Source organism: Triplophysa rosa, linkage group LG16, assembly GCF_024868665.1.
Source record: "Triplophysa rosa linkage group LG16, Trosa_1v2, whole genome shotgun sequence".
Lineage (NCBI taxonomy): Eukaryota > Metazoa > Chordata > Actinopteri > Cypriniformes > Nemacheilidae > Triplophysa > Triplophysa rosa.
Genome location: NC_079905.1, coordinates 1444542 through 1470976, shown reverse-complemented (window position 1 = coordinate 1470976; position 26435 = coordinate 1444542). Strand labels below are relative to the sequence as shown.

The 26435-nt window shown below is 40.5% G+C and overlaps 4 protein-coding genes across 7 annotated transcripts in view; 3 read left to right on the top strand and 1 right to left on the bottom strand.

Moving 5' to 3' along the window:
- The first annotated feature begins 480 nt into the window (after positions 1-480).
- Positions 481-7295, top strand: sp4 (sp4 transcription factor). Its single transcript, XM_057355330.1, has 6 exons — positions 481-1048; positions 1328-1413; positions 2124-3552; positions 4358-4562; positions 4929-5128; positions 5206-7295. Exons 1-5 carry the CDS (start codon positions 1042-1044, stop codon positions 5071-5073), a joined length of 1872 nt encoding a protein of 623 aa, XP_057211313.1. The 5' UTR covers positions 481-1041; the 3' UTR covers positions 5074-5128; positions 5206-7295.
- Positions 7296-8296: 1001 nt separating this feature from the next.
- On the bottom strand, positions 8297-12031 carry cdca7b (cell division cycle associated 7b). Its single transcript, XM_057355136.1, has 10 exons — positions 11926-12031; positions 11429-11482; positions 10615-10731; positions 10103-10480; positions 9913-9975; positions 9540-9707; positions 9249-9392; positions 9013-9162; positions 8768-8904; positions 8297-8571 (listed from the first exon to the last, which is right to left on the bottom strand). The coding sequence occupies exons 1-10, from the start codon at positions 11953-11955 to the stop codon at positions 8550-8552; spliced, it is 1263 nt and encodes a 420-aa protein (XP_057211119.1). The 5' UTR covers positions 11956-12031; the 3' UTR covers positions 8297-8549.
- A 2437-nt stretch (positions 12032-14468) lies between these two features.
- Positions 14469-17264, top strand: si:ch73-345f18.3 (uncharacterized). Its single transcript, XM_057355203.1, has 4 exons — positions 14469-14578; positions 15311-15380; positions 15745-15954; positions 16095-17264. The coding sequence occupies exons 1-4, from the start codon at positions 14540-14542 to the stop codon at positions 16463-16465; spliced, it is 690 nt and encodes a 229-aa protein (XP_057211186.1). The 5' UTR covers positions 14469-14539; the 3' UTR covers positions 16466-17264.
- A 560-nt stretch (positions 17265-17824) lies between these two features.
- hycc1 (hyccin PI4KA lipid kinase complex subunit 1) overlaps positions 17825-26435 on the top strand; it is a 21175-nt gene continuing 12564 nt past the window's right edge. For 3 of the 4 annotated variants that reach the window (XR_008964561.1, XR_008964562.1, XM_057355192.1), the window contains exon 1: positions 22482-22606. The gene's annotated coding sequence lies outside the window, so the exon portion shown is untranslated. Of the gene's footprint in view, positions 17955-22481; positions 22607-26435 lie in introns of those variants that run through there. The other variant, XM_057355193.1, reaches the window with a different exon arrangement.

Genomic DNA, 26435 nt, shown 5'->3' with positions numbered 1-26435 from the left:
TGTTTTTACGGTTTATACCGTGACATTCATTCATCTTAACGGTGTCCGGTTAGTTTCAGTAGTCTGTAGGGTGAATCCCTCGCGAGGAAACATGCACCTACAAGCACTCCTCGTGAAACTCGACAGTTTTAACGATGTGGCGTTGTTTTGTTTCTTATATTCAACAGCTGCGATGTACTGCGAGTGGACTAGGGCGTGTATTTCGAGTGGGCTGTGCGTTCTGTAACCGAACTGGGCCGGTGGATCGTCTCTCTCCACCCGTTTCCACTCGCCCAACCCCCACATACCACAAGAGCCCGCCCTTCTTCATTCCGAACAACCGAACATGATAACGCCCCTTTCCGAAACGTCACTCGACTCGACGCAGCGGCTCATGGGAGTTGCAGTCCGCGCGACCGTTAGGGCGAATCGACGTCGCGCGTCGTAAAACTACAACCTCCATACGGACCCTCGTCCGCAGACCGTTGCCGTCCAATCTGAATATGTGGGAGGGGAGCATCCGCCCACAAAAGCCATAGCAATTTTAGTGTGCCTCAAATGCAATTGTGCATCAAAAAAGTGAACGATTGGAATTTCGGCAAATATTGACGAGTGAATTCCGCGTGGGAATTTCATCCGAGGCGCAGTAAAAAAGAGAGAGAAACGGCCAGGCGAGACGGTTTGGCATTCGCATATATTTAAATGAGAGTGGGTGGGCCGACGGAGCTCTCTGACAGACCTTCATGTACATCCGCGAAGGAGTATTATTCAATTGCGAAACTAACTGAACAAATTGGGCGAATTTAACTCGCGCGGGAGGGCTGCTGTCGAACCTGACCCGCTCGGACTCTATCGGCATTTTGCGCTCCGTTATAGAAGGGTGTTTTTGCATTGGCACCGCCCTTCCTGACGGGGTGGGTCCGTGCGTCAGAGCTGCGCCACAGTCTGCGGCCGCTGGAGAAAATAGGCCGTCCTTCTGCTGGGCTTCTGCCTGCCTGCCTTCCACGGCGTCCGGCCTTTTTTTCTCTTAAACAACTCCTCTCCGGGTTTTATTAATGCGGAATGAGTGGTACGTACCCTCCCCTCCTTATGCGTCTCCACCCCTTAATTGTCAATGCGTGTGTCTGTGACATCTCTCCATATGCGTGCCCCATGATAGCATGTGGGATCTGCTGTTTATTCGTGCCTATTGATCAGTTTTGGGGCTTAGCCCTCCTGTGGAAGATGTTTGTATGTTTTTTAATGTCTTGGATGGTTTTGCATGATTAAAAAGGCCATTGTGCTGTGTGATGTTGCATTTATTCACTTTGTGGCTCCACACACTCCATTCACAAAGGTCTTTTTGCAGATCAGAAGAAGGAAGCCATGGCCACAGATGGGGGGAAGAGCGGTGGAGGTGATGCGGGTACGAAGAGGAAAAGTTCAGGATCGCAGGTATCAGAAATGTGAAGTTTGGGTGTTGCTGGTGAAAGCACTTCCTGGTCGTTGCAGGGCGACTCGTGTCCCTGTCTCACCTCCTGTTGCTGACACATTTGTCAACTGGGTTATGTAACCGCGTTTAATCTTTTTAAGAGTTGCAGAATGTGTTCACACAAGACTGCGGTGGGCTTCACAAGTCTGAGTGGGGGTCTCAAAAATCTGAATTGAATTACACTTGTTGAAAGAATTGGAGAAATGTGGAACAAAATGTTTTGATGTAAAATGAAGAGCGCTCCAGTGCAGTGGTTTTATTTGAAAAAGACAGAAATATCTTCGTTAGATATTTCATTTGGACTTGACTGTACTTTAAAGGTTTCTGTGATGTTAACTGTGACATGGAATAGAGCGTCACGGTATTATAGAAAATGATGTATGGTTTATTTATGAAAGTTTGCAAAATCAACTAAATTACATGAAACCATTGTAAACCAACCATAACCAAAAAAGCATCACTTTCTCTCTCTTGCCAGTCTCTCTGCATCAGCTTTGACTTTTAGAAGTATTAAAATCACTCCGAATGAGTTTCTGTAATAAAGAGCCCTTGTTTGAGAAATAGAGACACTGTGGTTTACACACACCCAGCGACTCTTCCTGTAAACCCGCCCACATTTACTGACACTTACTTAACACTGTTTGTGTGTGTGTGTGTGTGTGTGTGTGTGTAGGAGGCACAACCGTCTCCCCTCGCATTGCTTGCAGCGACATGCAGTAAAATAGGAGGAGTCGGAGGTGACGGTCAGGCGGCAACACAGCAACAGATACTAATCGACCCCAATCAGGGCCTGCTGCAGCTCCAGAACCCCACGCAGCAGATCGAGCTGGTGCCTGCGCAGTTAACAGGAAACGGCTGGCAGATCATAGCCACTTCCCCCGCCACCACAACCGTAACCAAGGACTGCATTCAGCAGACGGCGACCGGCGAAGGTGCGGGGGGGCGAAAGGTGAAGGCGGTGGCTTCCAATAATGCACCTGCCGGACAGCAGCAGCAGTTTCAAATCATCCAGGTGCAGAATTTGCCTAACTCAACAGGCGGCATCCAGTACCAGGTCATTCCACACCTGCAGACCGCAGATGGACAGCAAATCCAAATAAGCCCCAGCAACCCCACGGCCCTGAGCGTTCAGCCGGAACAGATCCAACTCATCCCCACCGGAAACAACCAAGCCATCTTCGCCACACCCCAGAGGGCGGGCTCAGCCAGCATCGTCACACAGAATCTAGCCAATCAGACGATTCCCCTTCAGATCCGGCCGTCGTTCCCTCTTCAGCTGCAAACCATTCAGGGTACGCAAGCTCCCATGGTGACCACGTTACCCATCAACCTCGGCGGCATGACCTTGGCTCTACCGGTCATCAACAACATGGGGGGAGGGGGCGGATCGGTTCAGCTGGTCCAAACAAGTGACGGATGCATTTCTAATGGCAACCAGCTGATAGCCACAACCGTCACGAGTGCGGCAGAGTCCGTGGGTGCTTCCACCTGCACAACGACCGCGTCGGGCACGGATTCCATCGTCGTGACAACCACGGATGGCACGACGATATCAACGGTAGCTACCGAGGGCCAGAAGGACGGTCAGTCGGGGGAGTCAGACGTGGCCCAGTCCAACGGGCTCCAAGCAGCGTCGGAGCAGGCTGGCCAAATCCAGCAGTTCCAAATTGTGGGCCACCCCGTTCTCCAACAGTTCCAGATCCAACAGCCCCAGCAGCAGGTTGTCCAGGGGTCCATCCAGATCCAGCCCGGGCAGACTTTACAGTCGGTTCAGCAGAGCCTCCAGCTTCAGGCCTTTCAGAACCCAACCCAGGTTCTGATCCGAACGCCCACTCTTACGCCCTCGGGGCAGATCAGCTGGCAGACCGTGCAGGTGCAGAACGCGGGCATGCCACAACAGCTGACGCTCACACCTGTGACGTCGAACGCGAGCGGGGGGACCTTCACTCAGATCACCCCGCTGACGCTCGGAGGGTCACCCATCACGCTGAGCGCGGCACAGCTGCCCTCCGGCACAGGGGTGCAGACGGTGAACATTGCGGGATTGGGGACAGCTGGAGTCCAGGTGCAGGGTGTCCCTCTCACCATCACGGGTGTGCAAGGTAAGACTGCGCCTGTCATGTGACATCTCACCTGTTTATACATTCTGTCATCATTCACTCGCTTTCATTCAAAACCTGCTTGACTTTCAAATATGTTGTCTAATATCTCCTTCTGTTTCTTATGAAAGAAGTCATGTCAATTGAAAACGATGGTTTTGTGATCGTAGTTTGGTAAGAAGTAGTGAGATACAAACGTTCTGATATGTAAATACATTTTGTGAAGTAGATGATGATTGTCAGCTTTCTAAAGCTCTTTATGACCTAAGAAGTAAAAAGGCAAGTTAAGGCATCTATATTTCATGAGTTGGAGTCTGAATGTTGTTTCCTGCTGAAGGTGTTCGATTTCACACTCTTTGTTCTTGTTCTTAAGTTTGGTTCCGCCCTCTTTGCCTGTTCTTGTAGACGTAAATGTTGGTTTTATACAAGTCGAATAATACTTTAGATTTATTTTTCAAATTCTTAATTCTTCAAGATTCGCTTAATAGGACTAGGTGTTATAATCCCACTATTTCAGCATATATTTTTCATATTCATGCTTTATTTTATTAAATAAATATATTGGATAGTGTAGAATTGGTCAGATTTCATTTCACTGGCTCTTTAAATCTTAAAATCTTGAATCTGCTAGACATTACTCATAAAGCACCATAAACCCCAATGACTCCATATGTTTGTGTCAAAAAATGTTTTTTTCAATGAAGCCAGTTGTTTACAAATAGACTGTTGCTTATCCATTGATTGTTTTGTTCTTACAATCAGGAACGCGGTGATTTAATCATCAGTAATGTTTTGTGAATCCCCACAGGTCAGCAGCAGGGTCAGGAGGGGGTCAAAGTTCAGTCCACCCCTGTGACGGTGACCGTTGGCAACATCAGCAGCACGACCCTGAACGCGGTGAGCCCGGATCAGATGGGACAGGTCCAAAGCCCATCCGATCAGGAGGGTCAACCCAGCAAGAGACTCCGCAGGGTGGCCTGCTCCTGTCCCAACTGCAGGGATGGAGAGGGGAGGTATGTGAGAAGAGATGGAGTGCTAAAGAACGGATTGAAAGACCATTGGGTGCACGGTTTCCTGTGTGATGTTGTTTGTTAAGTAGTTAAAGGAACAACGCCATACGTTAGCTTAGTGTGAGAAAATCTGAATGACTGTATTTAGAAAAAGACCTTTTCAATCTCATTGTTTGTTGTCAGACCTTAAATCTTGAAGCATCTCGAGGTGCCTAGTTTGAACACACACATGCACAGAGGGGAGATCTGTGTACAGGGCAAAATGTTCAACGTTATACTTTTTTAAAAATCTTTCATATAAAAAGTTGCATGCTAAAAGTAGAGCTGTATTCTACAGAATTCTGATCTGTATCTTCTGCATTCTCACAGAAACAACAGCGATCCGTCCAAGAAGAAGCAGCACGTGTGTCACATGGAGGGTTGCGGGAAGGTTTACGGTAAGACATCTCACCTGAGAGCTCACCTGCGCTGGCACACGGGAGAAAGACCCTTCGTCTGCAACTGGATCTTCTGAGGGAAACGCTTCACCCGGAGCGACGAGCTCCAGCGACATCGCAGGACACACACAGGTGCGCGCACACCCGTCACGACACATCTTTTCTTGCTGCGCTCTGAACAAACTAACAATCCTCTCCGTTCTGATCAGGAGAGAAGAGGTTCGAGTGTCCGGAATGTTCCAAGAGGTTCATGCGGAGCGACCACCTGTCAAAGCACATCAAAACCCACCAGAACAAAAAGGGAGGGACGGCACTTACCATCATCACCACAGAGGACATGGAGGAGGAGGTGGACGAGGTCCTGGGGTCGCCGAGGATCGTCACCGTGGCGTCGCTCCAGCCGGATTCTAACCCGGCCACGCCCACCACCTCAAACAATTTAGAGGAGGAGTTCGAGTAGTTTTCCCTCCAGATGTAATCGTCTACGAGCACCAGAATATTGTTGGCTTGTTTATATGTTGATTTGTTTATGTTCTTCATTCTTTTCTATCGACGATGGACAGCTGTTTGAGCGTAGTCGATTTTTCATATGGAAATTTAATATTATCAAAATATAATGAAGAATAATCTAAAGAAAGTGGAAATGCTATGAGCTGATAAAAGTTTGTTTTATTTCGAGTAGCACAAGATGTTCCCGAGAATAGTCGAAAATCTGTCGCTATGCACAAAATATTCTGTATCTGTTGTTCCGGTCGAGGATGAGAATCTTGGAGTCATGCATTGGTGTGTAGTGTGCATACTATCAGGCTTAAAACAAGAGCACCTAATGGTCAGAAAGTTTTGAGGGCCTTGGCACAAGCTCAGCGCGAGTCTCGCATACAGAATTCTTTAGAATTTCAAGCTCCGGAATTCGAATAATTTGCCCTGCACAAGAGCAACGCGAACCGACACTCAAAGTCAACGTTTATGTAGGAGAAGCAGCGGAAGTGGCCGTTTCGATGGGTCGGTAAAAAAAGCACATTAGATTTACAAATAATGCATTCCAGTTTTCAGAAAAGCTTATGATTTCTGTAAAAAACGAAGTAAAAAGAGAAAAGAAAAACAATCGGGCTTTCTATGTTAAATGAAAGCAATACTATACAGACAATCTTTGTAAAACCATGTTTACATTACGAAGGGGTAGAATAGGTTTCTTTCAGAAAAACGAGAAAAAAAAGGATCTCTGATCTTATATAAACTGTACTCAGATGCCTTAACACTTACTGCAGTACCACTATGTCACGGCTGGGCAGGGGAACGTGGGCTTCGACTGTGTTTGCGTGCAGTAGTGCCCAGTCGACCACACAATCTTTTTTATATGATGGTGAACACTGTGGCCAGTGAAGACTGGGTACTTCGATGAGGGTCCCGATGATCTTTTTAAGCCCCTTTCTTTGCTCCGTCTGTCCGGGTGAGATGTAGACAAACCGGCCCTTTTCATTTGAATGTGTTCTCCTGTCGTCCGTAGACTCTCACGCTCCCTCCAAAGAGATTCAACCCTGTTACATCCATACAACCCCTCCTTCTGGACTGATACCAGATGATTCTGCTGGGTCACCGTGGGACAGATCAGACCCTGAAGCCACTTAGATCAGTTTGATGTTCAGAAATACGTGTGGTGGCGTTTCTTCGTGAGTTTTCCAGTATTGTTTTTTGTTCATAATTCATTTCAGGCCCCTGTTTTTGGTCAGCACACAACACACGAGTAGATGATGCCCGTGTGCGCGTGTGCGTCTAATTTATTATTTATCCTTCTCTTAGTATTTGCTAATGTGTATCGTGCGCTGTTAATGCAGAGATGACGTGCTGCATGGTTCATTTCCACTAACTATTTAGTAATGATCTGTTATTTCGAAACGTGGTCCTTTTAGAAAGTTTAACCACGGCTTTTAATTTATCTTGAGTTTTCAGAACATAACTTGTTTCAAAAGAAAAAGTCGAAGAAAAAAAAAGTTGAAAAAGACATGGTTGATACCAAACGATTATAAATATAGATGTTTTTGGTAATATTTTCTGTGGCGGCCGATTTTCTTTAAGATTTTCTAGTGACACCTCATTTGTAAATCATTTTTCTAAGATGTTTCTTTGTCCTCATGGCATTTGATAATTGGTTTTTTGCCAGGTTAGCCTGAAAGGCTGAAGTTTATTGATATTTTTAAATAACTTTGTACAAACGTGTTATGTTAAGGGGGGGAAGAAAATGAAAACAAAAATATTTGCCTGCATAACACTTGAAATTAAAGTTTCTGTCTTAAATGTACTATGTCAAGTCCAATTCTTTATTGTTTGTTATTTTTATGTACACATGTGGGTCAAATGCCTGACCTTCACCTGTCAAGGGAACACTAAACGGTGTTCTCTACCAGTGCACTTGTCTGAGATGCTACAGTAGTGTGCCATATTCAGAGATTGACGCAAACCTGTAACCCAAATCATTAAACTCCAGTCCAGTAATCTACAGTTACTTTACTAAGCAATCAAACATATGATTTTCACCTGACAGATAAATAAACAGGTGAAGAAAATCGGATAGATCATAGGATCAGGAGTTTGTACCAGCAGCTACCCAGAACCAACACGCTAAAAAACTATTTAACATCTTATCATCGTATGGTTACATGCAGGAAACTTTTCAAAGTGTAAAGTCAGTGACAGAAGCAGAGAGACGGTGACAAGAACAAGACGTGGGTGACAGCTCTGTACCTGTAGCGTAGCACCAAATGTAAACTAATCCGGTGAAACAGCATTTGTGTGTGTGTGTGTTTTAGAGCACCCGTCTCTACAAAAAAATATTTTTGTTAATATTCTACACTGTACGACGATAAAGAAGTTTTTACGTGCTATTGCAGGAGATGCATGACTAACAGTCTAGCGTCAGGTTTGCCATAAAGCCGTTTGCTTAAACATTAGAATGATTAACATTAGTGTCTTGTTAAAACATTTTAAATTAATATTTGAAATGTGTTTAGATTGCTGATGTCCAAAATTTCAGATGTAGAGATTATGTGCTATCCAAAGATTACTAATACACTAGATTCCGGTGAATAAATTAATTTACTCTCTGTAATATTTTGTCATTTATGCTACCAAAAATATACATTTTTCAATTTTTTTCATTTTTTCTATACCACCAACACTGTAAATTTGGCTATTTGTAATCATTTTTATCCTGAAATAGAAATATGATCTAAAACCGGATTCCGCTGTTGATTTTACTAAACAAAGGGAAGAACACAGGAAATATAAAACAAGAACATTTTTATTAAAACGACAACAAATGTGCAAATGACAGAACGCTTTTCAGTCAGAAACATGTTTTATATGCTTGCATGGCATGTGTGAATCGTCTGAATGGTTTATTTAAAATCAAAGTACAGTATTAAATCAGGACGTACAGAAATACACTAGTGATTTGCATATCTGTTCTTAAAACACATGCTTAAAAAGTGTCAAAAGTAAAATATCAGAAGTGGTTCAGTATCAGTTTTGATCACAAGTGCTAGACGCTCCGTCTTCACTCCACATCCTTCTGTAGACTTTAAAAAACAAAACAAAGACTTTAATTGTAAAGTTCAGATTTTAGACAAGCTTCTGGTTAACACGCAGAGCAACAAACAAACAAGACAACACATGATTTCAAAAAAACATTTCATCCCCAAAGCCCGTTGCTTCAGTGTTTCTAGACTACACCATTAAAGATTTTATTTAATCACAACTAAAATGCTGAATTACCTTTCTAAATACTCCTTTACGTTGCTGTGGCCGTAGAATTTGGCTAGGTTTGTGAGAGCGCCCGTAGCACAGCGTCCATCACGCTTCCTGCACAGACTGCAGTTACACACACCACGACAGATGGGACACACCCACGTCTGTGGAAAACACAACAAATGATCCACAAAAAGTGCTTAACAACTCTCAACTAACTAACAGAAACAAAATGATCATCTTCAGTTGGGATATTCAGACGAGACACTCACGGGATCCAGCAGCGCCTCGCGGACGTCTTCCCCGTAACGGTTGCGTAAACAGGGGCCACAAAACTGACCTTTGACCCCCTGGCAGTACAAACCCCTGCATTCTGTCTTCGAGTCGAGGGTCTTCTGACGACACTGATGACACGTGCTGCCCTGAAGACACGTCATATAAACACATCAAACGCAAACCACAGAGTCGCACGAACTTCAAAACCGGGTCGATGAAGAAAATAAAGTACATTTTCTTTATCGAGGATCTTGTCTTTTGCGCGATCGGCGACGTTATCCAGTTCTTCTTGGGTGATGTCCTCTGGCATACGAAGGAACTCGCGTGACCGACGCTTTCTCTGTTTGGGCCTCACGTCTCGCTGACCTTCATTAACCTGCACATGATAAAAAAAAACTAGTCAGAACAAATTCAAAATAAAATGCCAATCTGTCATGTTTAGTAGATCATTTTCACTTTGAGATCAATTTCATTTGTCCATTCAAATTTCTTAAGATCATGTAGAAAAGCATCTGTTTCTTGCCCCCATCAGACGCTGGATGTCAATTTTGCCGCCCTCTCTCTTTTGAGGTTCTGTTTTCTCAACCATCTCCAACCCGAAATGCTCCGGGGGTCTCGCCTTACGGCTCGGGTTCCGTCTCCCACTCTGCACCTCTGAGAAACGACGTTTTGACGTGGATGATTTCTTTTTCTGTTGAGAGCACAACATATAAACCGTTTTTTTTACAACACCAGCCCTCAGTTTACATTACAGCTATCGCTTTGTGTATATCTGCTGAAAGAACACTTTGTCTTCTTTTAGAAGTACACCGTGACTACAAGCTATAAAGGTAGTACAGTTTGGATAAGTGGAGAGAAAGGGTTTTGTTATATTGTGTGTGTTTACGGTTTCTTACTGTGGGAGTTGTTTTAGAGGAAAGGTCAGGCAAAGATGACAAGTCTGCAAACAGTTTTGCAAGCTGCAAAAAAAATGAAGTTGCAATTTCCAAGAGATTCCAAGGATGTCTTTTTAAACGAACTAAAGTAGAAATGACAACGATTATCATATTTTGAGCACATTTCAACAACAAAATGAATGAAAAGTACCATTGCTTTGTTTTCTTCGATGTTCTTTGCCCTTTTGCTCAATATTTGCATCTCTTCATCCGTCAGCAGACTCTCAACACTGGTCAAGTGATCCGAGGGTTTGGATTGGCTCTTTATAATATCACATAAAACCGGCTCTTTCGATTGCCTTCGACCGCGCTTCCCGTTTCTCCCCCCAGGCTGTGTAAGGGTGGGAGGGGCTGTGGGCGTGGCCTCTCTGATGCCTTGTTTGGCTGCATGCCGTTTAGGGGCGGAGTTTCTCTTGCTAGGAAACTTAAACGCCACACACAGTCCAGAGCTGCGATTCTTTTTAGGTTCCGGCTCCTCCCCTTCGGAATAAAAGCCGATGTCATCGCTGTCTTCCTCAGACCCCCCAGTCTGACAATATGTAAAAAAACACTTTAAATATTATCACGTGACACTTATGATGAAATTCTTGTGTACAATAAATCAAGACATAGCATGATAAAAGAGCATGATGATTTCATGATAAAGAGCAGATTTCATATTACCACAGTTTTCCTCTGGTCAGACTCGTCTGCGAAACCCTCAAATTCTTCCTCGCTGTCCGTGTCCATGAAGATCTGAGCTAACTCGTCTGTAATAAATGTGGATCTGAAGCAAAGATCCTGCCAAAGAAAGAGACGCCGAACATTATTATTCCAGCAAAATTACATTATTAATAGGGCGGTTTGGTAGTGCTGCCAGTCCTACATTTGGTCCATCATATTTATATTTAGATATTCAGAAACTGATGAATTTGATTCAAATGTAAAGCTCTTGATCATCTTGATTTTGTAGGAATGTTGTAATGTGAATGTAACTGATGGAAGCTGTCGAGAGATCACGTCAGAAACATTCGGCCTGTTTAACAGTGTTCTGCTTTCGTGAATCAAACCATGCTTATCCAAGGACGACTAAACAAATTCCCTGGATTTATCTCACCCCAAACAAATAACAAACAGATATAATCAGGGTCAGAAAGCATTTAGGGCTCGGAGTAAAAATGCCCGATATTCAAATAAAAGTATCTGTATGTGTGTCACATATCTGTATTTTCTGATTCAGCATTGTCTTATGGGCACCAATCAAAACTTGAAACAGCGATGACGTCACAATCTACCGTGATGCTGGGCAGGCAGTAGACCTGTTATTTTAATTGTATTAAAACTGAACGTGCATTGTGTTATACTACCCTGCTAACAGTGACTTTTGCATTTAATGCTTTTAATTACAAAATTCACGTCAGTTTTTGCCGTAAATGGAAGGCAAACTCTGAGTACACAAGTCAAAATTCAAGGGGGAAAATAAAGAGTCTTCATCCACCTTTGACTGGATACTGTCTCTGCTCTCCTCTGACAGATCCATCAGCTGTTCAGTCTGAAAACAGGTTTATTTCAATAAGCATGAAATCATCTACAATTACCTTAATAGAATATAATCAACAACACAACAGACACTATTCGTACTAATAAAAGTAATCATTTCCAAAAAGATTATTCTTATGATAATGGATGGTATTGCCGTTTTTAATATTACGAATATCATTTTTTCAACAAGAACTTCTGAAGGCAGTTTAGAAAACCTGTATTTGAGTAAGTATAGATGCATGCAGCGCAACAGACAAAACTACAATACAATTGGACAAACTTTAATCCGTTTTTATTTGCTTTTGCTCAGGATCTAAATGACTTGTTCATTCATGAACACGCGTGTTTTAAGTCACGATCGTGCGTAACTATGTACTGTGACTTGTAAGTCTGCATATTACACATACTCGACAAGCTGTCAGTAAGTTAAGGAACAGAAACTCTTTATCTTACCTCCATTTGAGTTTTTCGGGTTTTGACCATTTTAACAATTAAAGTAATTTTACTTGTTTAGCGGCGTGTTGCTGTCTTCAATGGATGAAAGGAAGGTTTAAAAAACAACACGATCGGACAGGACGCTATAGTGAACCAGGGGGTATGTGTGGCTTCCGACTTAATAAAATGTTGTATGTCCAGTTTTAATTGAAATGTATTGACAGAAAACACATTGTATACATCAGACGTCCACATTAAACAGATTAATAAAGATCACGTATGTGTTTTCAAAATTAATCTCTATTTGGCTTCGTCCGTCTTCCCCCGCTCGTGGCAGCACTTGGAAAAGTCCATGAAGCAGCGCTGTGCACTTTCGCGGGAAATGTGTATGCTGACGCCCATCACAGACTCGTGCCCGCCGGGGATGCATACCTGATATGCAGATCTGTGAAAAACTACATAAAAATCCACAAAACCAGAACCGTGACCGCATATATTATATTAAAATAATAGCGTATAAATTGCATAAATACCACTTGTTAAATCAGAGTTGTGTAAAAAAATGATATGTTTTATTTTATGATTTATATTGCTCAATCAAAAGGGTAGGCAGGTTACAAGTTCCAAAGTTATAAGCTCGAAAAGAGAATAACTCGTCGATAATTAATTACTGACTCGAGACGCAATTGTTTTAAACGGTTCAGTCGATTTGGTGTACTGGTACAAGTTTAAACGAATCGGCTCTAAAGAGCGATTCGTTCGCGAACCGGACATCACTACAACGAATCGTAGTCAAGGACCATGAAATTCTTACAGGATCTTAATGTACAAAACACACTTTTGCAAAAATGCAAACATCGCCGATCGCTCAGTAAAGTCACACACGTGTTCATTGTTTTATTTGACATGATCGCTTTCGTTGGACGAGCATCTCTTCGCCCACACATAACGTCTGTCTCATTCTTGCGGCTCTTTTTAATTTTTCTTCTCAATTAGTACCTAGTGAAGCGCTTTTTTCCTCGTTTGTCAGCACAAACACCTGCATCCGGAGATGTCCCCATCAATACTTCTTTACTCCGCAAACCTTCACTTATGCGCTCAGCAAACGGGCGCACGGATGACAGCGAAATGATACGGTGCGTTCCCGATCTGCGCGGGAAATCACAGTGCGCGCGGCCCACCCGCTCAGCGCGCCAGTTTCACAGCAGGTAGCGGCTGTTTGTGAGCAGCACATAAAGACGGCAAATTACAAACAGCTGGTTAAGCTTTGTTTAGCTCGACTTCTTTTGTGTTTTCAAGCACTTGGCACTCAAAGTCACAAAATAAAAGCAGCGTCTCAAAGCATTGTGAGCGGCCTAACTAGACAGCAATTCTGGGCATCACAGGCACCTGGCAAGGTGCCTACCCAAACAGCGTTAACAAAACACCATTAAAGGCATTCTAATCTAGTGTGCTGTAATTGGGCATCATATATGCATATGTTGACAATATTTTTGGTAATGACATTTATGCATGCTTCATTGGGAATCAAACCCACAACCTTCAGTGCATTAACCAGTTGAGGTACAGGAACACATTGCATAGGCACAAAGTGAACTTCCCACTTAAAAACTTAGACATGAATCAAAATCTACACGTACTCCATTATTGGCCATCGTAGGCTCCTAGTACCCTCCAAAACAATATTTTGGGGGTATCTTATGGTGTTATTGTTTGGCCATCGTGACCTTTTGAACTGCCTGTCAGACAGTATTTTTTACTTCAAATACATATTTTGAGCTGCCTACATTTCAAGTCTTGTAAAGAGCTAAAGGCTTCATGTGCACATTTGTAGAACAGGTGTTGTGCTGGAATATCTGTCTAAAGTTCATGTTCCCTGAAATGATCATGTGATTTTTATAGACTGATTTGATGTTTCATGATTATAACTATTATGGTAGATTTGCCAGGATTGTGTATCAACGCTCATACCAGAAGCCAGGTAAGGCTTTTCATAAGAAGCAAGCGTAGAATCCCAAGAAATTTCAAATAAAAAATGAAACAGCAGACTTGAAAAATACATAACAGCGGAAATACGACAAAGCTCACACTGTACAGCCACATGATCCGAGCTCATTAAAGTGATTCAATGGCGCCCCCTAGACACCAATGTAGAGAGTTGTTTGTGGCAACTGGAAACCATGGGCAAAATATGCAAAACTTTATCGAATTAGTTGCTACATACATTTTTTTTAGCAACAATGCGCACTGCAGTTTTATAATCAAATTAAAGATCATCTTTTTTGTCGGCATGAAAGGGTTGATCAAATTTAAAATAAAAAGTATGAATCTCTCGGCAGTCAAACGAGTTTGAAGAGATTTGCCTTATCATTCAATCTAGACCGTTGAATAATAAAGCACATAAATTGTATTTAAAGCAGACAAATACATCCATATCTAGAAGAAAAGGAAAAAAGAAACATTTACAGTTACAAATTACAAACATTATCTCCTCAAATCTACGGTAAACCTTTGTACAGGTGCACCTGATAGTCACGTGGGAGCTACGCTTGACCGTATGACTGTGACGTCACGTCACAATGAACTTTCATTTTAATTTTTTTTATGGGGATGAAAAAACTACGTAGTGAGAATGGGTTGTTGTTTTTCCTCTCGCAGTGAAGACGAAGAGGTAGGATCCCTGTTTAATGTTTATTTCACGGTGTTTTGCCGGTGAAGTGGAATGTAAAGTATGTGCTTGTGTAAACTTTAAACCTTGCCGTCAGATTAAGTTAATCTATAAGAAAAGGCTTTGATTGCTTTTCGTTTACAGTATTAAGACTTAAGAAACACAAAGGATTGAGTATAGATTTATGATATTATTAAACTCAGTGTTGATCTGGAGGATTTGTAATAAGTTTCTTACACTGTTTTCACGCCCCAGTGGTTTAGGACAAACCTTTTATTTATTTGTGCAGAAGTAGGTCATCAGTGAAGCAGACATTACAAATGAAGACATTTACATTTATATTTAGTCATTTAGCAGACGCTTTTATCCAAAGCGACTTACAGATGAGGGAAACAATGGAAGCAATTGGAACAACATAAGGACAACAAAAAGCATAAGTGCAAAAAAGAAAATTGGTCTCATATAGCCTATCACAGTAGGCTCTGAAGAGAGAGAATGTTGTTATTTTTATGTTAAAGTAAAATGATGCTTTAAATAATAATACAAATGTATTTTTTCTTTTTGTCATTCACATATAGTGAGCACAAAAATAAAGATAAGTTAATATAAGTTATATAAATATAACTTTAAGTTCTCCTTGAAGATCTTAAAAATTCATTCTCAGATGATGTCTTTGTTCTCTAAGTATTATTTTTCGGGGCATTTAGCAGGTTCTTGCTTTTCTGTCACTTCTAGAGAGAACCTTTGCTTCAGTCCAAAAACCAAAATCAACCAGAATCTGCAAGAAGTCGTCCAACTGCTAATGGTCAGTCTGAATTTACTGAATGCTGGTTATAGTGGTTTATTTCTTTCTGGGCGGGTTCCCCGTACAGGGTTTAGGACTAGTCCTAGACTTAAAAACAGCTTGCACGGACATATCTTAAAATACACCAGTGCCATTGTTTTGTCTTAAAATGCACATAAGTCATGCTTTTTTGTTTGTAAAAACTACTTTAATATTATAATTTAACATAGTCCTGGCTCAACCTAATCCCTGTCTGGGAAACCGCCCTTTAATGTTGATTTCTTTCAACATATTTTCTCAGGTCCTACTAAACGTATTAAATATTTGCTAAACACGTGTCATTAGTTTAGACCAATCGAATGGCTCACGTTTTGGATTCTTGCAGACACAAGGCAGAAGACAGGCAGCTTTACTGCCCGGCATGTTGATGTTCCCGACCTTGACCTGCGATTCAAGGACGTTGCCGAAACATTTAACAAACAGCAGGAGAACTATAAACAAATGAAGGAAATGCTCCGGTGCATCTCGCATCGCTACCAGTTATCCACTAATGACAGTTTGTCACAATGCCTGAAGAAAATGAAAGAGGAACATGGTGAGACCCTGCAGGGGGCACAATCTGCCCAGAGCACCAGCACACATCAGAATAATTTCAGAGAATCTGTGTTACAAGTTCTAACTGTTTGGCTGTATTCTATGTGTTATCAATTCGGTGTCTCATTTTCCATCCAATAGATCAACCATATATCAGTCTGGAGGTTAAAGGATATGACTTCACTCTGGTGGTGAGGTCAGAGGCTGAAATTCCAGACAGACTGAAGCGGACGCAGGAGGACATCACAGAGCTGAGCAAAGCTGCCAAGGGTGTCATGTCTGTGGGCACTAAACTCCAAGAAATGATTGATTCGCTTCTGCAGGCTGAAGAAGGCATCACCAGACAGGTCGAAGAAGCTCAATCCAGTCACCAGGAACGGAAAAGGCTGGTAGACAACCTGAAGGAAAACCTCAGAGAGGCAAAAAGAGCTAAAGAACTGAGTCCAAAGTACAGGAACGAGGCTGGAGATCTTCTAAAGGAGGTGGCTCAGTTGTCTGGTATCACCCCATGAAATAAGACACTGTATTCCAGAGATTGATATTTGAATCTACTTTGTGGTCTTATGGTACAACAGAGTACAGTAAAGTAATTTTTCATTTCCAGGTAGAGAAATTGCAGTGTTGAAATGAGCAAATTTTGTAAATACTGTATGTAGTTGGATCTGTCAGGACGCTCAGATAAACAGAGCAATGTTTTTAAAGCACCACAGAGACATTTAGACTTTTGGGAGGAATCAACCCGTGAATTTTATCCATAGTATTTTAACATTATCATTTATGGGATATCTTCTCATTAGAACTTCTACTAAACAATAAAATAGAACATACTTTCCTAAGAAACTGATGTGAAGCAGAATTATGTAAATAAACAACTACACAACTATTGTATTTGACCTTTTGATTTTTCTGAAATACTGTTGTGTGATTGATATCAAAGTGTATTAACTGCTGCTTTGCTACTAAAAGCACTTATGTATTAGAATTGGCACATTAGTGGCTCTTTGCTGGCTGAATATGAGTAGCCTATATGAATACTGACATATGACACACATTAGATCAATTAAATTGATTTTACAGTAAAGAGAGTAGTTGACAATTAATGATATTTAGATTATAGAGCATGCTTCAAAATGTATAATAGACAGCTTAGAAAATGTATTTAGGATATGTACCAATGGTAATATTGTTTTATTTTTATACATCCTTGCTGAAAGAACAATACAATTTTAATTGGTTTTCATTCCAGATACCATTATGACCCATCAAGTGTTTGCCATTAAAGCCATTACAAAATTCCTTTATGAAGTGTGTTTTGGCCCTTATTCCAGTGAGATGTAGCCTAATGTTTTGTTGGGTGCTCCAAATAAAATCCCACCAACGGAGCCCATAGACACCATTTCCATTAAACAAACTAAATATCTATCAAAACCATTATAAATAGAATACCTTAGAATTTATGTAATTTTGTCTTTCATTTTCAGCAGTGATGTACAGTGACAGTAGCATGTAAATGCCATCTTCAACTATCATTGTACTATGGTACCACCGCTTTTCTGTTCTTTTTTATGCTTTCTTCATTCCTGTTCATCACGTTTTCGTTTGTTATAAATGTTAATATTTAAAGTAGATTACATTTCAACAATTTAACTATAGCTAAGTTAATATGCATTATTACACAAAACCTCTTCGTTCTGTCTGCACATATTCAACGTTAATTACAACAGTCACAATCTACCCCGCTAGTGGAAACCGTAAAACACCGCATTCGGGATCGTTTGATTGGCTGCTATTTGTGGACTCAACGCTGGGTTTTATATCCTCCTCTGCTATTGGTCCGCGCTGTCGTCGATCAGAAATTCTAACTCGCTACATGTTAGACTGAAGTGTGTGAAAGTACGGTTGAAGGTCTCGCGCGTGCTCTGTAACATTTTAGCGCATTTATGGACTAATGGACAGATAAATGAGAGGAACAAAGCAGAACCTAAGCAAAAACAATGATAAGTGAGTAAATATTGCGTTCGTATGACCTTTGCTTTGTCTCGTGTGAATACGGTGGATGGCGTGGCACAATCTCGCGCGTGTGAAATTAAACAGAGTTTATCAAAGCGTCGTTTATCATTAAACTTGCGTGCATGTGAGTGGACATTTACAATGGGTTTGCACAGATAATGGGATTTAAAAAGAGAAGGGCAAATTAAAGACAAACGCTGTATTTGGTGTAAGTTGACAACGCACTTTAATGCAGGACCTGTCAGACCCTAAAGAGTGCGCGCGCCGGTCTCTCTCTCTCTCTCTCTCTCTCTCTCTCTCTCTCTCTATATATATATATAATAATACATAAGTTACTTGTGTGCATGTCTGTGTTGATCCAGGCGGCGTATTATGAGTTCAACACACACCAGTCATATGATTTCCTTACGCAGTCTTTGTAGGATAGCTGATCAACTGTTTTAAAAGTGATTGCAAGCAGTTGTTCTTTAAAGCAATAAGCCCCAAGAAGCAGTGGTATTTTATAACGTCTTAGAACTCCGCTCAGCCAATCAGAATCAAGGACCAGAACTGACCGTTTTATAATTATCATTTGAGAACGTGATGAACGAGGAACGGCAGAAAACCAACTCATGTCTGCTTCATTTGACAGCAGATTAAATGCACGTTTAGATGTGTCTGGTCACTGTGCAGCTGTCCTACTGTGTTGTTAAAGGGGTCATATGACACGGCTAAAACGAATATTATGGTTTGTTTTAGATGTAATGCAATGTGTATACACGATTTTAAGGTTGAAAAACGCTGTATTTTCCACATACCGTGCATGTTTGTATCTCCTCTTTGCTCCGCCTCTCTGAAACCCGCGGATTTTTTACAAAGCTAATCGCTCTGAAAAGCGAGGTGTGCTATGATTGGCCAAGTTCACCAGTGCGTAGTGATTGGTCGAATACTGCAAGCGTGTGAGGGAAATGTAACGCCTCTTACCATATTTGGAACATCAGGTTCCTCTTCAATTGTACTGACAGGTACGCCCACCTTACTTGCGTCTACATTTGGGTGGTCTTAGTCAAATCAGACCACCGACTGATGTAGATTTGTGGGGGTGTGGCTACACGAGGCGTTTCAGGCAGGTCTGGGTGAGCATTCGCTTTTACATAGAATGACTCTTTTGTTCCGACACTTTAATTTTTGCAATTTTACATGTCTAATACATGCATGGGCAACTTATAACATGCCAAAAACACAGAAAAACACGTATTCGTGCCATATGACCTCTTTAAGAACATGACTCTATAGATCAGTTCAGATCGCACACCCTCTGCCTGTTTTATGCATTTTACACACATACTTGGCAAGAGCTGATACATAACGTCTGGATGTTGTGATGGGAAGTTGGCCTGGTAAACAGGCCTATGTTGCATAAAGAATGCTGGGGGTTGAGGATGGAGTTTTGACAAGGGTTGCCATGTTGGTGCCATTATATCTTTAAAAAATGCTCTGAATAACAGTTAGAAGAAAGTAAACCTGATATCCATAAACTGTGGTAGTAACTATTTTTCAGGATGGCTGTGTGAATAAATGGTGCTTGGGCATGAATAAGATGCAAGTTGACCAGACCTCATGCTGCTGATGAAATGTCAGTCTGCAGCTGTGGAGCACATTATTGATCATTGCCTTGGTTTTGTCTGCTCCACATCTGACCTTTAAATGGCACTTTATTAAGATTGTGTGGAAGTGTAACATCATCATTATATTGGTGCGTGAGGTGTAGGTGATGCGAGGTGTGTGCTGGTTTCTGGTCTGAATGCATAACACAAGCAGTTCATTAAACTCCTTTAAAAAGAGTTTGTGTGGTTTAATTTGTGTTGACAGCATCTCCTCAGAGCCAAGCGCTTTACAGCTGCCATACGAAACGTATCTTTCTGACCTTGTGTATCTATAGGTTTCTTATAAAGTCTTAAATGGTGCATGTAATGGTATCCAAATTTACTTGCATGCGTCAATACAAAAGAATAGCCATTCAGACGTAAAATAATTCCTTCATTTACTTTTATTGTAGCCACATGTATTAATTTCTTGCGCAAGCCTGTATGATGATAAACGTTCAAGTTTCATGTTATTAGTTTCTGCTTTTAAGTTAAACTCACAAAAACTGGAAGTGAAACATTGTTCATGTTTGCGATATGAAATAATGATGTACGTAGGGCTGTCACGATTATGAAATTTGGCTGACGATTAATTGTCTAATAAATCATTGCGATTATGACGATTAATTGTCTGTTTTAGAGCTTTGACTTTTAACTCTCATACATTTTTTATTCAGCTCTGAAAAAACCATATTGTATTGCCTGTGTGTGTCTGGTTGATGGCGTTGTGGTTTTCATATGTAATTGTCATGCGTGTCTCAGAATTTCTCACACTGGAAAAGCTCAAAGGCTACTCAGATGTCTGCGGCGTGTGCGAGTTGCATAATTCCTTAAATGGCTCATGGTGTCTCGTAGCATTATAGTGTGCGTTATAAAAGACGTTATATAAAAGGTGTGATCGTATTTTCAGTCTGATGAAGGTTAAAAAATTAGGAGATCTTCAGGGTGGTTGTGATTGTATTTTAAGATGTTATTCAGACACCATAAAATGGCTTGCTGTTAGTGTCCTTAAATGCTAGTGTTTTGTAGCATCGGGATCGATTTTTGTCAATAGTAGATGAGAATGTAATTCGCCTTTCATCTTCGGATTCAGAAATGACTGAAAAGAGGGAACAACAAATTAATAAGGACATACACACTTTTTTTGCGCATAGATTTTTCTTATTATTCAATACCATACAAACGCAAGTGAATGGGGATGGACCCAACACAATATCCTTTCAGAGAAATACAGTAACTTTGTGTGACAGAGTGAAATTAAAGTCGTTATTCACTGAAAATCTCATTTTGGGTGAACCGTTGCTCTATACTTGAGTTGGTTTTCTTTGTGAGCAGTGGTCAGGTTATCTGAACCCATTCGTCTCTCTTTTGTTGGGATTTGTGCCCATTAGTGTGCTGCTTTGTATATGTTGGATCTAAAGAGCTCCCTCGTGTTCTGTATGGATTGTCTAAAAAGCCATCTCACATGTTTACTCAGACCAGCCTGATACTATAAGAAAGGGGTGTAACAATACATCGACATGGACTGATTAATGCAGCGTGATATGTGTATGTGAACTTTTAACAAGCACTTTTATTTCGACACTCTCCACATCTTCACGCAATGTTTATCTACACGTTTACGCCAAAGCGTGCATTCTCATTAGCACGGAAGCCTGAAAGCCTTTCTTGACTGTGTCATAAAAGCCACCGTCAGATCTGTTCCTGTGGTTCATTTTTCTTCATTTTCTTGATAGGCTTTAATCTGTTTTACATTTTCTACTGCTACTAGTTAGTAAATATGTGTGTGATTCATAACATCATCATTTGTATGCAGTTTTAGAGTTACTTAGTTGAAAGTGAACTAGATATCCCTGCAAAATATACATGATGTAAAACTACATGAAGTACATAAAGTAAAAGTTATTGGACGGTAAAAGCAACTAGGGCTGTAACAATACATCGATTCGAAATTTAATCGATACCACACGTAAAATATCGAAATGAGGTACCTTTATTTTGACACTCTCCACATCCTCAAATAACGTCCGTCTAAGTGTATTTTTTGTTAGTTTGTTGTTGTAAATGTTCCATTTGGGGCATGCAGTTTTCAAATGGTTTAATTAAATGTTCATTTTACATATTTTGGTTGCATTCAGGGCTGTACAGTGCGACATATGTTAAAAAATCTTGTTTTTTATTGTGCATTCCAATTAATAACAATCAAACTGCAGTTGGTTTGTTTTAATTTAAGCCATAATAACTCAAAAAAATACAACTGACTAACACAATAAAACACAATTAAAACATGATTTTTGAATTTTTTAAATCGGAGTCATCTCATTTTGGAACCAAACTCTTCAAATATTGAATTTGGAAAGATATCAGACATTGTGTTCTGTCTCTAATCCTTGCACATGACTCACTTTGCTTTCCTCAGCTTTCAGTTTCTCCGTCGTTCTGTTATCCATCAACACCTGAAGCCCAAAGTCCAACACACTCGCATCCAGTCGTGATCTGCTGATAAAAGCTGCAGACGTGCTTTCCTGCCATTATTCCGCTCTGTGTGGGAGTGGAAGTCTTTTAAGTTGCTGTGGTGCCCACTCAGTTCTGTGGATTTAATACAACGGTTGCCTCAGGGGTTTTCAGGGTGATTTTCTGCACTGTTGGGACATTGTGGGTCACCACTTCTCTCAGGGGCCCTTTTGACCTAGAATCCCGTCAGATCCTGTTAACTCCCAGTTTTTGAATCCCTGCAGCTGTGGAGTTTGTGTGTTTGTGTCGGTGGCATGCGTCTGGTCGAAGCAGACGGGGCAGATTTCTGTCACACCCCTCCAAAAGCAACCTCCTGTGCTCTGATTGGTCCTTGTTCTGCCTTGTGCCGTGTCTGTGCCGGCTGGGCCGGGCCTGCGCGAGCGGGTGGGGTTTAGAGGGTTTGAAACAGGAAATGAAGCAACGTTTGTGCAATGAAAGAAGCTGAGCTGTGGGTGTGCTGCTGGGATATTTGTCTGTCATTTGGATTTGAGGGTTTTTAACGCAGTAAGTAAAACAAAACGCAGTGTTTTATTTTAATATTTGTGTAAGAGTGTATAGAAATGTGAATGTGTGTGTGTGTGTGTGGTTGGGTGAGTCACACTCAATGGAGTGTGAAGTGTGTGTCACGTCTTGAGTTAATGTGTGTGTGTTTTCCAGTCAGCCCCGGGTGTGTGGACTAATAAATGTCTACTAGTATAGATCTCTTTAGAAATGAAGATTTATGGGATTGTTTTTCATTTGTGTGTGTGTTTGTCTGTGAAATATTGTATTTCATTGGCTGAAAATCGGTGGAATTAATTTTACTATGATAAATGTGTTAAAAGGAACTGGAAGTACTACACTCTTACACTCTTAAAATTCAATTATTCACAAATTCGTCTGGAGTTTTCCGTGTTGGGTTGTTATCTGATTCAGCCCAAACTGCCTCAGCAAATATACATGTTGTTGCCCTTCCCATGTCACGGTTCCTTCTTTTGTTAAGAAACCCGGGCTGGTTTAGTGAAGCATGTCAGCGAGGTGGTTTGTCTGTTGGCTGTCAGGTTTCCTGAAGTTGCAGTTTTTCCTGACGGGTTCAGGTTCCTGAGGATGTTGTGTCACGGCTTGAGTTTGTTTTTCTCTCTTAACTCATTCTCCATGTGTATCTCTAACACCTCCCGCCGGACGGCTTTCTGTTTTCGTGTGGTGATGTGATTCAATCTGGATTGATCAGAACTTTGAGGTTTCTCTGATTTCATACCTGAGGTGGATGCAGAACCGCAGATCAGCTTTGAGGAATCAGGAGTCCTAGATTCACATATTATTCATTTTTATAATCCAAAATACTTCCCATGTTGTGTTTGTGTTTGTAGTAGGGCTGTGCAATATTGAGGAAAAATCCGATAGCATGCTAAATAATGCGATATTCGATATGCAATACGATATTTATTTTCAATTTAAATTGTATTAAAATATAGTTTAATTTTAATTAAATAACCAACATATGTTTGTTATAACATAACTAAATCGTCAGAAGCAGCTGCGGATGTCTCGGGATGGCTCATCTTTGCTTGCTATGAAAGCTTCGCGACGCAGATTGTTGATTGACTTGCATCAGAGCACGTGCACGCTATCATGCACACGCACGCATATCCCAACTCCGCGTGCCAGAAAGATAGATACTATACTATTTGCGTCGACCTAAAACTTTGACCATAAATAACTTCGAATAATTAAATAGCAAACCATCCTGATATGCATATTGCGATATTTCGATAATTTCTATATATCGTGCAGCCCTAGTTTGTAGACCAGCAATGGGCTGTCACCATTATGAAATTTGGCTGACGATTAATTGTCTAATAAATCATTGCGATTATGACGATTAATTGTCTATTTAGAGCTTTGACTTTTAATTCTCATACATTTTTGATTCAGCTTTGAAACGACCATATTGTTCTGAATATAAAGACTATGTTCTATTTCTTGGAAATACATAGGAAAAAATTGGGTCATCATACTTGAGGTTTAGGCTTTTACCTGTCAATAATACAACCGCCAAATACTTGTAAATGAAGTAAATTGATCAGGAGTGAATTGAAGCCACCATTACAATGCTATCAGTCATAGAAAAGCTTCTAGTCTGTTTTTTTCTCACCTGCGAGACTACAATAAAAGTTTACTTCTATGTTAATGAGATTTTGGTAGACTGGTTTTCACACTGAAATAATATTCAATTGTACTGCAGGTTATTTTTATGGTATATGCTTTAGTTTTTTTTTTTAAGTGATTGTGTTGTGGTGGTACATTTGACAAGTATTACCATGCTTTAGTTACAATATATACAATAAAATATGCAATAAGCAGATGCAGTACAGCTCCCCCTAGTGTCTTCTATAGAGATGTGCAATAATTGTGATGATCAGAAACCATCGCAATGACACGATTATTTAATAATCGTGACAGCCCTACCAGCAATTACTCAATTTTTGACACGTTGTTCAGACGCGTCTTTTCTTAATGGGTTTTATACAAATGCATGGTGCACTTCAAAAACATGCCATTGCTATTGAACTAATTTATTATTTTATGACTCGTATCTGGTCATATTGTGCATCTAAATGTGACGACTTGCCTTGTCTCAAAGACCTAGCTTTCATGATGTCATTTCTGATGTATAAATCAGGTGTTTTTCCTCTAATGTCCCTTTAACATTGACTAACATCTTTTGACTGAAAAATGAATTGTAACTAGGCCTTTACTATTTATGCCGTTGCTGTAAAGTTGTCTGAGTTTCCATCCCTCCGATATCCAGCGCTGACGGCGTGTAGTTCGCCTCCGTGATGACGGATGAGAGGTTCACTCAGCAGGGTGCTTGAGGACCCTCATTAGTGTCTCATCCTGAGCGAGACGCAGCGGGGACACCAGACGTACCTCACCGTGGGCTTTAATCACGGGGTCTGCCAGTATGTGTGGTACTTTGAGAAGTTTAAAGCCAGTAAGTCTAGAATTGAGCTGTAATGATGCGTTTTGTGTTGTGCTGTTGGGTCTAATAAGCCTCTTGACTTAAGCATTATATAGAACATTTAGAGCACTTAACTACACAATCAGAGGATCGGGCTGATATAATGCTCTGAATCACCCATCGCTAATGCTCTTTCTCTTCATGTATATAATGACTGGCTAGCTATAGGGATGTAACGATTCACCGTGAGCCGGTTGAAAATCGGTTGTGTGAACTGAATCGCAATACATTTTTTGAACAGCAGGGGCCGCTATTTTCACTGCAAATCTAAACGTGGACATACTGATATTTCTTAAATGCAAAAAATCCAAGAAAAGCTCAGACGGTATTAGTTTGTTTATATTAAAGAGACTTTTTCTATTATTAATTTGTTATAAAATTGCAGTTTAGTTTTGTTATTTGAAATAAAACATTATTTTATTACACAAAGAAACGTGAAGCATTTAATAAATAATGCAAGGGAAGTTGTTCATTTCTAATTTGTTTCAACTCATTTTGTAAAAATAAATCGTGAGTATATCGTGAATAAATCGCTTCGTGAGATCAGAATCGTGACTCGCATCGCATCGTGAGCTGAGTGAATCGTTACATCCCTAGCTAGCTAGATTCACTGCATATGTACATACAGTTAGCTGTATATTTAGGCAAGTATATTTTGCTGTAAATCTGTCATATGAGAAATGTAATAAAAAACTGACCCATATGGGGATCCGCATCGTATCGGGATGCGTATTGTATCGTGAAATTGTTGGCGATACACAGCCCTGTACAATATTAAAGAAAAGTGCGATGCTCGACATGCAGTATGATATTTCTTGGTCTAAAATCTATTTAAATTGTTTTAAAAGAGATATAATTGTTTTATTGTGTTATCATGTTTTTATTGTGTTAGTTAGCTGTATTTTTTTGTTATTATGGCTTAAATCAAAACAATCCAACCGCAGTTTGATTGATATTAATTGGAATGCACAACAAAAAAAACATGATTTTTGAAAAAAAAATCTTTTTTTGGAACCAAACTCTTTATTTAAAAAATTAACCAGTAGAGCTGCACGATATTAAAGAAAAATGTGAAATACAATACACTTTGCTAACTAATGCGATGCAATAGAATAATGGTTCATAAAATATATATAATTAAAAAACTGAAAATTATATAACCAACATGCATATTTTACATTATATTTGATTATTGATCATCTTCCACTCAAGTCTCTCTGCTATCTGCATCAAACTAAAACTAAAACTTATAGACTATACACCACTTCGCAAGATGTAAACACTGGTCCAGAAGCACTTCCGGTTTCAGTTTTATTAATTTTTTTGTAAATC